We start from the raw sequence: 16217 nt of genomic DNA, 5'->3' as shown, positions 1-16217 counted from the left end.
CTAACCTCCCTGTGGCCCGGGATGTCCAAGATGTTTTTGTTTGAAGACCGTAAGTTCTTCTGTGGGACATACCAGGAGAGGCTGTCCCGTTGTAAGAATAAAATGCAGAAGGGGAGAATGTATACCGGGAAAGTGCAAAGATGCCCTGAGAAATGTTTCGGAGGCAGAGGGCATTGCCAGCCTTGCCTGCAGAGGCCCGGGATTGAATTTGGGGTGTTCTGCAAGCAAGGAAACGCTGCTCTGCAACTGACCTAAGGCCCTCACCCCCCAAAAAAGGATTCGCCGGCCCTGCCAGCTGACATTCTTCTACCTAAGAGATGCAAAGTTTTGAACCCGGGACATTCTACATGCAAGGCAGCTGCCCTTCCACTGAGCAACTGGTATCAGAGCCCATCCCCGGTTCGTATATCCTCACAGCGAGAGGAAGATATTTAGCTCTCCCAGAATCAGAGCACCTCTGCAAATGTAGTAAACAGGAACCTGACACTTTGGAGCATATTTTCTTTTCACGTGATTTTGGCATTTATGCCAGGAGAAAATTATTAAAGGCCTTACAACTTAATGGGCAGGTTTCTATGCTGCCAGCGGTTCTGGACCTGCTTTCGGACAGGAATGATCAAATTACTTTAATAGTGGCTGGATTTTTGAGCGCTGTCCTTGTAGAAAGACTGAGCCATTATAAAGAGAATTAGTGGTTCTTAATTGACTGGGGATTCGGTAGTGCTGTATTGTATTATTTATGCAAATTGATTTTCTCTGGAGTTGAAGATCTGACTGGGACAAACCTTGTTATGTTGAGTTCGTATTTTGCACAATTTGTATACGGTGTCTGTTTGATAATGTGTGGTTTGCTATGCCTAATAAAGGATCTAACTCAAAAAATATCCTCACAGCAGCCCCCAGCAAGACAGCTTAAAAGTAACTCAAACCCTTAGTCTATCCAACCCAGTATTGCAGTGACTGGCACCAGCGCCAAAGGCCCAGGCTTTCAGACCGCGAGGCTTTCCCAGCTGTTAGGGAGACACCCTAGACAGCATCTTAAAAAGCAGAGACCTCACCTTGCCAACAAAGGTCCGTATAGTTAAAGCTATGGTTTTCCCACTAGTGATGTATGGAAGTGAGAGCTGGACCATAAAGAAGGCTGATCGCCAAAGAATGGATGCTTTTGAATTCTGGTGCTGGAGGAGACTCTTGAGAGTCCCATGGACTGCAAGAAGATCAAACCTCTCCATTCTGAAGGAAATCGGCCCTGAGTGCTCACTGGAAGGACAGATCCTGAAGCTGAGGCTCCAAGACTTTGGCCACCTCATGAGAAGAGAAGACTCCCTGGAAAAGACCCTGATGTTGGGAAAGATGGAGGGCACAAGGAGAAGGGGACGACAGAGGACGAGATGGTGGGACAGTGTTCTCGAAGCTACCAGCCTGAGTTTGACCAAACTGCGGGAGGCAGTGGAAGACAGGAGTGCCTGGCGTGCTCTGGTTCATGGGGTCATGAAGAGTCGGACACGACTAAACAACAACAACAACAACAACTAAACAACAACAACAACAACAGGGAGACACCCGGGGCTTAGCCTGGGGCCTTCTACATTCAAAGCAGCTGCTCTATCAGGGAATTTGGGTCGTGTCCCCGAAACACTGGATTCCAGCTTGGTTGCAAAGCCTCTTTCAATGCCGTTAATAAATTTCAAGTTTAGGGGAGTGAGAAAATCAGGGCTGAGTTGGAGAGGACAGAAAATCAGGGGAGGGTGGGTTTGCAGAGATGAGTATACATGCTGTTAGAAAACTGAATGTATTTTGTGGAGGGGGAACGACAGGGATAATTCCTACAATATTGTCGATAGGAGACTCGTTCCCCCTGCTGTTCTTTTCTGTCCTCCCCGCAAATCCCACAAGGGTCCTGTCTCATTCCGGGACCCATTCACAGCCCTGTTTCTCCCCCCCTCCTCCCCACCAAATCACACACACAACCGCCCCCAGCCCCACGGCTAGGAGCGAGAGACGCCATTCCAAAAGGCGGCGAACGTTAAGGAGCGAAAGATTGAACGAACACGCAGAGGGAGAGGGGGTCAGCCGTGGAAACCTCTTGCCACGGAGGCCCCCACCCCACCAAAACTCTCCCATCCGCACACTGCGAGGGATCACAGCCTTCTCAGGACAGAGGGTGCTCAGAGAGGGTGAATTGAGCAAGGAAGATGTGAGAGAGAGACAGCCAGGGTAGGATTAGGGGCAGCAGCCTTGGACAAAAGGTGGATTAGCCGCAACCCAGGGAGACTCTGTTCTCGCAGACAAAAAACCGCAACTGTAGCTCCGAAACAAAGCTTGAAAGGCCTTGCGGGAGAGCAGGAGCAGCGAAGTTCACGGCGGTGGTGGACACAAGCGCTCCTCTCTGAGGGGAAAGTTTTCCTCCAGGAGCAGCAAGATGGATGTCCAAATCAGCAAAGTCACCGTCACCATCACCTATTATTTCTACACCACCCATCTGGCTGGGTTTCCCCAGACACTCTGGGCGGCTCCCAACAGAATATTAAAAACACGATAAAACATCGAACATTACAAACTTCCCTAAACAGGGAATCTGCCTTCAGACGTCTTCTTAAAGTCAGACAGTTGTTTACAGTGGTACCTCGGGTTACAGACGCTTCAGGTTACAGAGGCTTCAGGTTACAGACTCCGCTAACCCAGAAATAGTACCTCGGGTTAAGAACTTTGCTTCAGGATGAGAACAGAAATCGTGCTCCAGCGGCGCAGCAGCAGCAGGAGGCCCCATTAGCTAAAGTGGTGCTTCAGGTTAAGAACAGTTTCAGGTTAAGAACGGACCTACGGAATGAATTTAGTACTTAACCCAAGGTACCACTGTATTTCCTTGAGGGCGTTCCACAAGGCGGGCACCACCACCGAGAAGGCCCTCTGCCTGGTTCCCTGTAACCTCGCTTCTTGCAGGGAGGGAACCGCCAGAAGGCCCTCAGAGCTGGACCTCAGTGTCCAGGCAGAATGATGGGGTGGAGACGCTCCTTCAGGTATACTAGACCAAGGCTGTTCATTTCAAGGTCAGCACCAACACTTTGAATTGTGCTCGGAAACGTACTGGGAGTCAACGTAGGTCTTTCAGGACTGGTGTTATGTGGCATTGGCCGCCGCTCCCAGTCACCAGTCTAGCTGCCGCATTCTAGATTAGTTGTAGTTTCCGGGTCACCTTCAAAGGTAGCCCCACAGAGAGCTCATTGCAGTAGTCCAAGCGGGAGATAACCAGAGCATGCACCACTCTGGCGAGACAGTCCGCGGGCAGGGAGGGTCTCATCCTGCGTACCAGATGGAGCTGGTAGACAGCTGCCCTGGACACAGAACTGACCTGCGCCTCCATGGACAGCTGTGAGTCCAAAATGACTCCCAGGCTGCGCACCTGGTCCTTCAGGGGCACAGTGACCCCATTCAGGACCAGGGAGTCCCCCACACCCGCCCGCCCCCTGTCCCCCCAAAACAGTACAAGTCTTCCATGGGGAGCTTTCCCCAAGTCAGCGCCCGCCATTTGTTTGGGACGATGGCCGGCTGATAGCAGTTGCAGCCCCAAACAAGGATTTAAATAAGAAATTCATGGAAGAGAGGGCTATCGAAAGCTACTGGCAATTTTCTGCCTCCATGGTTGTAAGCAGCAATGATTCTGAGTGCGAGTTGCTGGAAACCACAGAACGGGAAAGGGGCCCTGTGTTCGAATCCTGCTTCTCAGAATCCTGCTTGGCTCCTGTGAGAACAGGATAGGACACCAGCCTGATCCAGAAGGGGAGGAGGGAAGTCCATGGGAAATCATGGAATTCTTCTTTTTATTTCGGGGTGATTGATGATTCTTTGTAAATTTGAAAATTAAATAAATTTTTATATATATATAAAAGAAGGCGCTTTTTGTTTTCTTGTTCCGGTTGAATGATAATGTTCCTGGCAAACCTTTGACATCATTAACCGAGCGTACAGGATCATTTTAAAAATATTTAGGCATTCTCCGAACATTTTACAATGTTTTCAAAGTTTCAATTTGCCTTTAAAAAACCCCCCAAACCTGTATGGTTTTGCTGTCTGCAGGCCTAGGCTCCTTTGGAGAGGAAGGAGGGGTAGGAAAGACCTTTAATAAACAGGCATACAGAAATGACAATACTCGGAATAAGAACCTCATTTTTGTGGTGCAAGTTTGGCTTATAAAAGTGCAATCTTCTCTATAAAATCATCTTTAATGTGTCTGCATTCGGGGGCAGTGGTGTGTGTGTGTGTGTGTGTGTGTGTGTGTGTGTGTGTGTGGAGACTGCTCTACTAACTGGAATAACAGTAATACCCAGATACTCAGCTTTTGTTTCTTAAAAGTTATAAGCATCTGTAGGACCTGAGATGTGAGGCAAAATGTGCAGATGCCGTTCTAAGTTTTTGTGTGTGAGAGAAGCTGTCTTGCTCCCCAGTTTTAGTGCTTCCGAAAACAGGCTTTTGCACGGCCACTGTGCAAAAGATGGGATGGGGGTGAGCAGTGGTAGAAATCCCCCAGGTGCCAGGTGCATTTTGCGGCTGGCAAGGGTCTAATTGCAACCCCCGTGGAGATCTCTGGGTGCCAGATTGCCGACTGACATCTCCATCCACCTGGCTGGTCCCTCCAGATTTCTTAAGCAGGTCCATTCAGCATTGATGCCTCTGTTAGTTAAAAGGACCCCTGACCATTAGGTCCAATCGTGGCTGACTCTGGGGTTGTGGCGCTCATCTCGCTTTATTGGCCAAGGGAGCCGGCGTACAGCTTCCGGGTCTTGTGGCCAGCAGGACTAAGCCGCTTCTGGCGCACCAGAGCAGCGCACGGAAACACCGTTTACCTTCCCACCGAAGTGGTACCTATTTATCTACTCGCACTGGTGTGCTTTCGAACTGCTAGGTTGGCAGGAGCAGGGACCGAGCAACGGGAGCTCACCCCGTCGTGGGCATTCGAACTGCCGACCTTCTGATTGGCAAGCCCTAGGCTCTGTGGTTTAGACCACAGCGCCACCCGCCTCCCGGAGGGCAGAGAGGCACCCTAAATAAAATTAAACCAGCTTGACCTTTCTCCCGTCGCGCCCATAGCTGTCAACTTACAGATTTGAAAATAAGGGATCAGCAGCGAAAATAAGGGATTTTCAGAGCACAGGTATGTTCACCTTCTGAGCCCCTCCGAGCCAAAGGCAGAAAGCCCAGCTAGCAGCCAAAACAAAGCCTCAAGCGGTGGTTCCTACAGCGCAGCAACCCGGCAAAGGGGATGCAGCAAGGAAAACCACCGTCACCTCTCCGCTGGGAAGCGCTGAGCAAAGGCGAGTCCCCAGGCAACGCGGCCGATTTGATCGCCACAAGGCATGCAAGCTCCACCCTCCAGTCGTTCTTAGACTCCTTATTGGGTGAGCAACGCAGCCAAGCAACACAGTTGGAGCCTCCCTCCTCCCTGGTCGGCAGAGAAGGAGGGAGAGGAGCTGCTTCCTTTGAAACCCGGGAAATTTAAGGGACATCATCAATAAGGGACAGCAGTGGGACATGGCGCTGGGATAAGGGAGTTTCCCGCCAAATAAGGGACGGTTGACAGCTATGGTCGGGCCTATGTACCTACCCATGCACAGCGTGTCGGAGAGAGGGGTGCAGGCCTGGATCATGACCTCGTTTTTGCCGCACGCTTGCCGGCAGGGCTGGCAGGCTTCCAGCGAGCTCTTCGACTCTGAGTAATAGCCGTCCGGGCACCTCTGGCACACAGCGTCGCTGCTGGGGCCACAGGGCTTGGCGGCTCCATAGCCTTCGGGGCAAACTTGGCAAGGGAGGCACTGCCCGATGCCCTGGCTCCCGTTTCCAGCAGGGTGGTAATGCCCCCGCGGGCAGCTGGCAGTGCAGATTGTGTCGTGGGCAGGGGTGCAGGCATCCAGTAGGAGTGCATGGCCCGGACATACGGAGCAAGGCTGGCAAGGCTCCGTGGCGCTGGCGACGGAGGAGAACGTCACACCTGTGGCGGAGAGAGGAAGGCTAACGTTAAATAAGTAGGCGTTCTTGTTATTACAATATTTTTTGCTCTGTACGACTCACTTTTTCCCTCCTAAAAAGTAAGGGGAAATGTGTGTGCGTCTTGTGAAGAAGAAGAAGAAGAGTTTGGATTTGATATCCCGCCTTTCACTCCCTTTAAGGAGTCTCAAAGCGGCTAACATTCTCCTTTCCCTTCCTCCCCCACAACAAACACTCTGTGGGGTGAGTGGGGCTGAGAGACTTCAGAGAAGTGTGACTAGCCCAAGGTCACCCAGCAGCTGCATGTGGAGGAGCGGAGACGCGAACCCAGTTCACCAGATTACGAGTCTACCGCTCTTAACCACTACACCACACTGGCTCTTATGGAGTGAATGCAGGCTGCGCAGCTATCCCAGAAGCCAGAACAGCAAGAGGGATTGCTGCTTTCACTGCGCAGAGATCCCTCTTGCTGTTCTGGCTTCTGAGATTCAGAATATTTTTTTTCTTGTTTTCCTCCTCCAAAAACTAGGTGCGTCTTGTGGTCTGGTGCGTCTTATAGAGCGAAAAATATGGTGAATGTACCAAGAAAAAAGCACACCAAGAACACAGGCCAGTGTAAGTTTCAGTCGTGGGAGTGGTCCTTACTCACAAATCAATAGTCAATAGTAACAAAAACTAACCCATTCAAAAGTATGTATTCTGACAAGGATTACAAACTCAAATAAAGATTACAGATCCTAACAGAGATTACAAACCTGGCTTCTAATCCATAATTGACTCCTGCTCTAGTCTCCATCTGCAAGCTGATAAGTTATAAGGATCAACACTATTGTCAAGTGAAAAAGAGAAAATCTTTGTAACGGATTATTGTGTTATACATATCTTTATGAGTTTGTAATCTCTGCTTGTAAATATTAAAATTATACCAGCAAGAGTCTTTCTGTTAAAAAAAAAAATATTTAAATTGAGTCTTACTGGCTAGTGAGTTAAATCAAATCTTACTGATTAGTGATTTAAATTGTGCTTTAAATCAATTTGTTGATTTAAATCAAATCCACCCTGTTTACAACACATTAAAACTTCAGATAAAACAGAATCAAGCTTCAAGTGAAATAAGTCAGGTCCTTCTCTAAGGGACATTTTGCTTTCCCCATATTGATTTGCCTACGTAATTTATCTAGTTGGCTCACAGCAGAAGGCTTTGCTTTCTCAGACACTGAGGTCCAGCTCCGAGGGCGTTCTGGCGCTTCCCTCCTTGCGAGAAGTAAGGTTACAGGGAACGAGGCACAGGGCCTTCTCGGTGGTGGCGCCCTCCCATCAGATGTCAAGGAAATAAACAACTCTCTGACTTTTAGAAGACATCTGAAGGCAGCCCTGTTTAGGGAAGCTTTTAATACTTGGTGAATATTTTAATATTTTGCTGGAAGCCGCCCAGAGTGGCTAGGGAAACCCAGCCAGATGGGCGGGAAATAAATAAATAAATAAATAAATAAAAATAATTCCTCTGCCACTTACTTTCTTGACATGGCTCGCATTTGGTGTTGGCGCTCCCGCAAGGAGCAGCCACCCCAAAACCTGGGGGGCAAAGGTCGCAGCAATCTCCGGCGGAGGTGAAGCGCCAGCTTTCGCAGCGCTGGCGGGCCGAAACCTGGAGAGGGTAGAAAGCGAGATGCGCACACGTGATGAGTCGGGCCAACGGAACGGGATAGAGTCCCACGCCTGCGGCCAGTATCTCCATGGCACAAAGCCATAGCCCCCGCAATCATCCCGGGAAAACTAGGACACCCCGTTTTTTTTCTCACGAGAGAACGGTGGCCATTTTTGGGCGCCGCAATTTTGCACTGTGATTTTCCACCAGAAATACCGTATTTTTCGCTCCATCAGATGCACCTAGTTTTTAGAGGAGGAAAACAAGAAAAAAAATATTCTGAACGAAACAATGGATGTATGATTTTTGTGGTTCATGCTGTGGCCACAGACATGTGATCTGCTGGTGAATTTGGGGTGACCCGATGCAAAAATCCTGAGGATCGATGTGGATCCGTGCTTTGTAACCATATTTTTGCGCCATTGCGGCCCCATGAAACAGTGGGTGCGTGATTTTTTTGGTGCAGGCTGTAGCCATGGACATGTTATGTGATCTGATAGTTTATTATTCTCCATGTGTTTCTATGGCCCTTTTTTTAAAAAACCTTTCCAGTCGGTGACCACAGTACAGCGGTACCTCGGGTTACAGACGCTTCAGGTTACAGACTCCGCAAACCCAGAAATAGTACCTCGGGTTAAGAACTTTGCTTCAGGATGAGAACAGAAATTGCACGTGGACTATGCAGAACTAGATAAACTAACAGGAAGGATTCAGAACCGGTGGGACCAGAAATTCACGGAAGACTGGAGTAAATATACGGACTATTTGAAAAGTATTTGTGAAGATCTGACAACGTTTGTAGGTTTGCAAGAAGTTTTGTGAGGAGTATTATTGGAATTATTGCAAAAATGGAAAAGGGGAAGGATGATTTGTTAAGAGATTTAAAGGCAATACAAAGTTAAGAAATGCATAAGAAGTGGTTAAAATGTTGGATCATCAGAGGTGCTGATGGAAGTCTAAAAAGATTGTATAAGTTTTCTGGTACATTTTATAATTTATATGTTAAAATCAATAAAAAATTATATATATATATATAAAAAGAGAACAGAAATTGCACGGTGGCAGCAGGAGGCCCCATTAGCTAAAGTGGTGCTTCAGGTTAAGAACAGTTTCAGGTTAAGAACGGACCTCCGGAACAAATTAAGTTCTTAACCCGAGGTCCCACTGCACACAGTTTAACTATCCGGTGTGCAAAAAAAGTTGCAGGAAAATAACCTCCAAACCCATTTTTTTTTTTTTTTAGCAAGACCTTGGTTTCCTGGGATCCAGGAATTTGCTGATTCCTCGATCTGCTGGGAGGATTAACCGATCTCGCCACGTACCCTTTGGCCTGCTGGGAGAGCGAGGCTCCAACCCCTGAACTTTGGAGACTGTGGGGCAATTCTTCTTCCTAGCCTCCCCCCCCCCCGGAGGGTCTCTATTAATAAACTTTGGAATGCAGGCATGTTACACACCGACACACCTCTCTCAGACCAGAACTGGGCGGTTGCAAACGCGAAGGCTCACAGCTGGCAGACGCCAAACTTTTTTCCATCCCAAAGAGAGAGAGAGAGAGAGTGGAACAAAAACGCCCGTGTTCTTTGCTCCGCGGAAGCATCCTGCCCCCATCCTGACACTCCCCGCCCGCTTTGGAATCCCAAAAAATAAAATATAACCCTGTTCCAATTAAGCCTAAACCTGCCCTGTCACTCCCCTCTGTTTTCGGAGTTAGACGAATCATGTTACAAGGAATCATCGGATCCATACTTTTTTTGCACAACACAGAGTTGGGGGGAGGAGTGGGTGGGTGGAGAGACCCCCCCCCAGTCTCCTCTCTCTCTCGAACAGCAAGAGGCTTTCTTGGAATATCTCCTCCCCTCTGCCCCCGAGCCAAGAACAAAGAAAATTAATTGGCTAGCCTTGCATCTGGAGATACTTAATTATTGCAAGGCCCTCTCTTAAAGGCAGAGCAGAAAATTGCAAGGAGGCAGCGGACGAGAATCCTGTTCTCCAGCATGTTTTGTGTGTGTGATTGTGAGGTGGTCTGGGGGGTCTGCTCCCTCTCCTAACAGCTTGCATGTTTCGGAGGAGTTTGCAAAACAGAAGGCGGCCCTGTTCCAACAGATTAGCTCCAGACAGGTCTCTGCAATTCCCACTCTCTGCAGCCAGGTGTTCAGACTTTGACGGTTAACCTTTGGTTTACTGGCTCCCGGTTCTTTCTTTTTTCCCTTTTGGCAGGCTGGTAAAGTTTGAGGAAGCACAAGACTGTGACCTTAAGCTAACCTGGGATAAAGCAACTGGCTGGGGTGCCTTAAAGAGATATGAGCCTTCAGACCACCCTGCACGCTGTCGTCCATGTCTTTGTAAATGCCAAGCACACCACATTGCAATCAGGGTTAGAAATTTGCCGGTTAATTGCATTAATCTCCCATCTTCTTCTCCAAGGGGTGAATGGTTCATGTTAATCCCTACAATGATCCTATGCAGTGTGAGAAACTCAGGTATACAACTTGGATTAAGAATGCTGCAAACCCGGAAGTCGGTGTTTTGGTTTGTGAACTTTGCCTTGGAAGTGGAACATGTTGAGTGTGTTCCATTTGTAAATTGAGTCCCCCACTGCTATGGGAAAGCACGCCTTGGTTTAAGAACGCTTTGGTTTAAGAACGGACATCCGGAACGGATTAAGTTCGTAAACCAAGGTACCACTGTATAAACTAGGCGCCAAACGGCGCCTTTGAATCAAGGTTACAGTCGCCAAACGGAATGTCTGGTGCCATTTTGGAGCAAGACTAAAGCCTAATTTTTCAAAGGATGAGTGACTGTGATCAATTATCAGTTAAACATCAGGCTAGTTCAGATGGATATACGATATCTTTATTGTCATTGTCCCACACAGAACAATGAAACTGAAAATCTACATAAAACATGCAAAAGATGACAGGCATAAGGTAAAGGTAAAGGACCCCTGGACGGTTAAGTCCAGTCAAAGACGACTATGGGGTTGCGGCGCTCATCTCGCTTACAGGCCGAGGGAGCCGGCGTTTCTCCACAGACAGCTTTCCGGGTCATGTGGCCAGCAGGACTAAACCGCTTCTGGCGCAACGGGACACCGTGACGGAAACCAGAGCGCACAGAAACACTGTTTACTTTCCCGCTGCAGTGGTACCTATTTATCTACTTGCACTGGCGTGCTTTCAAACTGCTAGGTTGGCAGGAGCTAGGGCAGAGCAACGAGCGCTCACCCCATCGCAGGGATTCGAACCGTCGACCTTCCGATCAGCAAGCCCAAGAGGCTCAGTGGTTTAGACCACAGTGCCACCCACGTCCTTTCAGATGACAACCTTGAGCTAGGTTGAGAACTTTGAGAACTTAAGAAGATAAATCACTTGACCCAGGGACAGTCTGAAAATATACAGTGGTGCCCCGCAAGACGAATGCCTCGCAAGACGGAAAACTCGCTAGACGAAAGAGTTTTCCGTTTTGGAGGTGCTTCGCAAAACGAATTTCCTATGGGCTTGCTTTGCAAGACGACAATGTATTGCGAGTTCCTGCTGGTTTTTTTCCCTCCCCCCCCTTTTTCTAAGCCGCTAAGCCGCTTATCAGCTGATCCGATCAGCAGATAAGCCGCTAAAAGCCGCTAATAGCGCTAATCCGCTAATCCTTCAATGGGCTTGCTTCGCAAGACGAAAAAACCGCTAGACGAAGAGAATCACAGAACGGATTCTTTTCGTCTTGCGAGGCACCACTGTATTGGCCTGTTCCAACCGCTTTTTCTTAATGGTGACACGGACCATTCATAACATAAGAATATACTGTGAGCAGGGCAGTGGGGTGCGTTAAGCGAAGACAAGCAACAACAATTGGCTAGAACGTTGCTCCCTGCTCAGGCCGCACAGGAAAAGCGTTTTGGTTCTGGAAATTCATTCCGATTGTGCAGATAAAATAGAACTGACAGAATTCTACAGGCTGTAATATTAGTGTGTGAAAACAGTCCCGATCCAAGGATCCTCAGATTGTAGAGATGTCTGGTGCAATCCTGGCCCCCGGGCATCTTCACTTGATCGCAAGTATTGCAAGATTGTCACGGGAGCTCTTAAGACTAAAATTGTCAACCGAAAGCTTTACTTTTCTGGTTTATCACCACCACAGTTCCTAACACTGGGCTTCAGTAAAGCAAATAATTTAATTAAGCAGCGCCTATATGATATCGAGCAGGAGGAGAGAGGGAAGGAGAGATATTTTCCCCCCTCCTCCAGCTGTTCCTCAAAGACAGCTGCTTTTCTGGGGCTCTCAAAATCACCTGTAACTGTCTCTTCTTTTTGGAAGTTTTGCTGTGAGAAGGCAAGTTACAGGGAACCAGGCAGAGGGCCTTCTCGGTGGTGGCGCCCGCCCTGTGGAACGCCCTCCCACCAGATGTTAAAGAGAAGAACAACTACCAGACTTTTAGAAGACATCTGAAGGCAGCCCTGTTTAGGGAAGCTTTTAATGTTTAATAGACTATTGTATTTTAATATTCTGTTGGAAGCCGCCCAGAGTGGCTGGGGAAACCCAGCCAGAGGGGCGGGGTATAAATAATAAATTATTATTATTATTATTAATTATCATCATCATCATCATCATCATCATCATCATCATTATTCCACAGAAGGGGTCCAGAGGAGGAAAAGGAGGCTGGAAAAAGGGTCAGGGGATGGGAGGAAGATGGAGTTTATCAGCACCAGTTTCCCTATACCACACTGGGATATGTACTGGAATAACCTATTAAACATATTTAAGCAGAGCTTGGGTGGTTATCTGTCAAGGATGCTTTAGCTGGTATTCCTGTATTGCAGGGGTCTGGACTAGATAACTCTTGGGGTCCCTTCCAAGTCTACAATTCTATGATTCTATGAATGGGCTGGCTCCAGAGAAACATAGCAAACTGCTTTATACAGCGCCAGGCGGACTTCCGGAGGCGGCGCGAAACAGCAATGGCGGTCCTCTTCGGTCTCTGAAGAGGGGCTCCGCAGAAAAGGGTCGTCTGCTGCGGCACAGCGACGACCCATCAAGACTCATTTATCCGGCCTGCAGCAACTCCCGCCGCCTGCTCTTACCAGCGCTGCGCGGCTGCCCACAAACATTATTTGCGCATGCGCGTTATTTCCTGTGCACATCCAGGTCGGAGGAGGCCCGTGCACATGCGCAGAAGCTATTTCCGGTGCTCCTCCGACCCGGAAGTGCGCCAGAAATAGCGTGTGCGCACGCATATGGGCATGTGCTCCCCTGCCCTCCGGCCTGCCACGCGATTGGCGCTGGAGACAGAGGTCCAAGGCGTAGTAAGTTTGCTGACCCCTGCTTTTGACAGTCAGCCTCTCCCAGTCCACTGCCGGAACATTCTTGGTGTAAAAATCACAGACTCACAGAGTTGGAAGGGTCTTCAAGTCTAATCGCAGCGCAAGAATGGCAGTCCAAGCTCTGTTGGAAAACAGCCCAGGAAGGAGAGCTCTCCACCTTTCAAGGGGGTCCGTGACGCTGTCAAACTACAAACCAAGTGAATGAGTTTATTGCTCTTAATTTTGTTCAGTTGTATCACGAACCTGGGACGTGGGTGGCGCTGTGGGTTAAACCACTGAGCCTTGGGCTTGCTGATCGGAAGGTCGGCGGTTCGAATCCCCACGACAGAGTGAGCTCCCGTTGTTTGGTCCCAGCTCCTGCCAACCTAGCAGTTCGAAAGCACGTCAAAATGCAAGTAGATAAATAGGTACCACTCCCGCGGGAAGGTAAATGGCGTTTCCGTGCGCTGCTCTGGTTCGCCAGAAGCGGCTTAGTCATGCTGGCCACATGACCCGGAAGCTGTACACCGGTTCCCTCGGCCAATAAAGCAAGATGAGCGCCACAACCCCACAGTCGGCCATGACTGGACCTAGTGGTTGTTTGTTTACAAGCCCCCTCCAGAGAGGCTGGCCACTCACACTGTCCCCTGAGCTTGTTTACCGGTAAACTCCTCTGGCTGACATCCCGGACAGACCAGGGAGATTTTGATAGGCGACATTTTCCCAGTGTGGGTAAATGCACAACCCCTCCTCCTCAAGGACTCAAGGGCATCCTGATCAAATTTGCAGATGACACCAAACTGGGAGGGGTGGCTAACACCCCAGAGGACAGGATCACACTTCAAAACGACCTTGACAGATTAGAGAACTGGGCAAAAACAAACAAGATGAATTTTAACAGGGAGAAATGTAAAGTATTGCACTTGGGCAAAAAAAATGAGAGGCACAAATACAAGATGGGGGACACCTGGCTTGAGAGCAGTACATGTGAAAAGGATCTAGGAGTCTTGGTTGACCACAAACTTGACATGAGCCAACAGTGTGACGCGGCAGCTAAAAAAGCCAATGCAATTCTGGGCTGCATCAATAGGAGTATAGCATCTAGATCAAGGGAAGTAATAGTGCCACTGTATTCTGCTCTGGTCAGACCTCACCTGGAGTACTGTGTCCAGTTCTGGGCACCACAGTTCAAGAAGGACACTGACAAACTAGAACGTGTCCAGAGGAGGGCAACCAAAATGGTCAAAGGCCTGGAAACGATGCCTTATGAGGAACGGCTAAGGGAGCTGGGCATGTTTAGCCTGGAGAAGAGGAGGTTAAGGGGTGATATGATAGCCATGTTCAAATATAGAAAAGGATGTCACATAGAGGAGGGAGAAAGGTTGTTTTCTGCTGCTCCAGAGAAGCGGACACGGAGCAATGGATCCAAACTACAAGAAAGAAGATTCCACCTAAACATTAGGAAGAACTTCCTGACAGTAAGAGCTGTTTGACAGTGGAATTTGCTGCCAAGGAGTGTGGTGGAGTCTCCTACTTTGGAGGTCTTTAAGCAGAGGCTTGACAACCATATGTCAGGAGTGCTCTGATGGTGTTTCCTGCTTGGCAGGGGGTTGGACTCGATGACCCTTGTGGTCTCTTCCAACTCTATGATTCTATGATTCCTCCTGCTTTTTCCCTAGCAGGGAAAGGAGACAGTCAAAAACGTCTATTTACATTCTTTTATTTCTGACTTTACAGACACTGCAGAAAAACATGTCCGATCAATTCTGGTCAGGGGTCCCTTTACCTTTATCATGAACCTATGGCACTTTTGATTCCCTGGACGCTGCCACGTAAGTCGGTGTTTGCCCACCAGATATCTGGCAACGGATGGGAGTTGCAAGTCTCTAGGGCGGCAGGTTGGCAAGAGGCTGGTGTAAGTAAATAAAACTCAATTCAAGGTCAGCTAAATGTTTGGGAATGGACACGGAGCCTTAACCTCTGCGGTTGTTCTGAAAAGCTCGGATGTGAAAAGCAGAAACAAACAAGCAAAAACCTATTTTCCAAAGTCTGGATTGGGCGCAAAAAACTCTACACTTGCACTATATAAAACCCTACTCAACAGGAAGAAATATGATTTAGAATATGATAAGACAAAAATGGAGTGAAGAGTTTGGGGTACAGATAACAAATGATATATGGGAGTCAAGTATAAAATCAACTGAAATAGTCTTAGATCCATAGAGACTATTTCGCCCATTTTGCAACTCATAAAAATGTTTTGCAAAGAGGCTGCACCCTCCTCTTCTGCGGCAGTGTTTCCAGCTGACTCACCCTTATAAATCTGGGTGCAAGAAATCAGACGCCGTGGGGTGGCCATTGCTCCCTTGAGGAGAAAGAAGAGGCTGGAATAAGATTGCTCTTGTCTCCATTGGCCTGGGTTCCGTCAGTCTATTCGGCAATTTGCAGCCTCGCCTAAGCAGAAAGGGGCAAGTCTCTGCCCCGAGGGGGCTCCAGTCTAAATTGAGAAAGGGTAACTCCATGGGCGGGCAAACTAAGGCCCGGGGGCCAGATCCAGCCCAATCGCCTTCTCAATCCGGCCCGCGGACAGTCCAGAAATCAGCATGTTTTTACATGAGTAGAATGTGTCCTTTTATTTAAAATGCATCTCTGGGTTATTTGTGGGGCCTGCCTGGTGTTTTTACATGAGTAGAATGTGTGCTTTCATTAAAAATGCATCTCTGGATTATTTGTGGGGCATAAGCATTCGTTCATTTCCCTCCCAAAGGCTTGCACAGCTGTATGTTGCAGCAGCCCTGGCTACAAGCGCCGCAGGTGAATGGCGCCTCTGATGCTGGCCAGAGGGTGCTGGTTACCTGGAGCCATCTCCAACTCCATGAAAGATTCCATCAACGGTGTCTCTGAAAAAATTTACACACCACCTGGGAAGACAGGCGAACTAATGTCAGTGTACTTGGTAGAAGCAAAGACCCCCAGTGTGAAAGCAATGATTCTTCAACATAAACTTCGTTGGACTGGTCATGTTGATATCGTCTTCCAAAGTAACTACAGACATACCTCTTGTTACGTTCAGTTCAGGTTACATTCTTCCAGGATACGTCCCGCGGCGACCCGGAAGTAACGGAATGGGTTACTTCTGGGTTTCGTCGCTCGCGCATACGCTCAAAATGACATCACACGCATGTGCAGAAGCGACGAATCGTGACCCCCGCATGCGCAGCTTGCGTTCTGCTCATGTTGCGAACGGGGCTCTGGAATGGATCCCATTCGCAACCAGAGGTACCACTGTACTCTAT

The 16217-nt window shown here is 48.6% G+C and overlaps 1 protein-coding gene across 1 annotated transcript in view; it reads right to left on the bottom strand.

Moving 5' to 3' along the window:
* LOC308569641 (tumor necrosis factor receptor superfamily member 16-like) overlaps positions 1-16217 on the bottom strand; it is a 48392-nt gene that overhangs the window by 13991 nt on the left and 18184 nt on the right. Inside the window, exons 2-3 of the mRNA XM_081163800.1 lie at positions 7498-7630; positions 5603-5986 (exon numbers count right to left, since the gene is read on the bottom strand). Coding sequence (XP_081019926.1) covers positions 5603-5986; positions 7498-7630 — 517 coding nt within the window. The remainder of the gene's footprint in view (positions 1-5602; positions 5987-7497; positions 7631-16217) is intronic.

This window comes from Podarcis bocagei, assembly GCF_964188305.1.
Source record: "Podarcis bocagei genome assembly, chromosome: 12".
Lineage (NCBI taxonomy): Eukaryota > Metazoa > Chordata > Lepidosauria > Squamata > Lacertidae > Podarcis > Podarcis bocagei.
The sequence above is the reverse complement of the archived record's forward strand: the minus strand, read 5'-3'. Positions and strand labels throughout refer to the sequence as shown.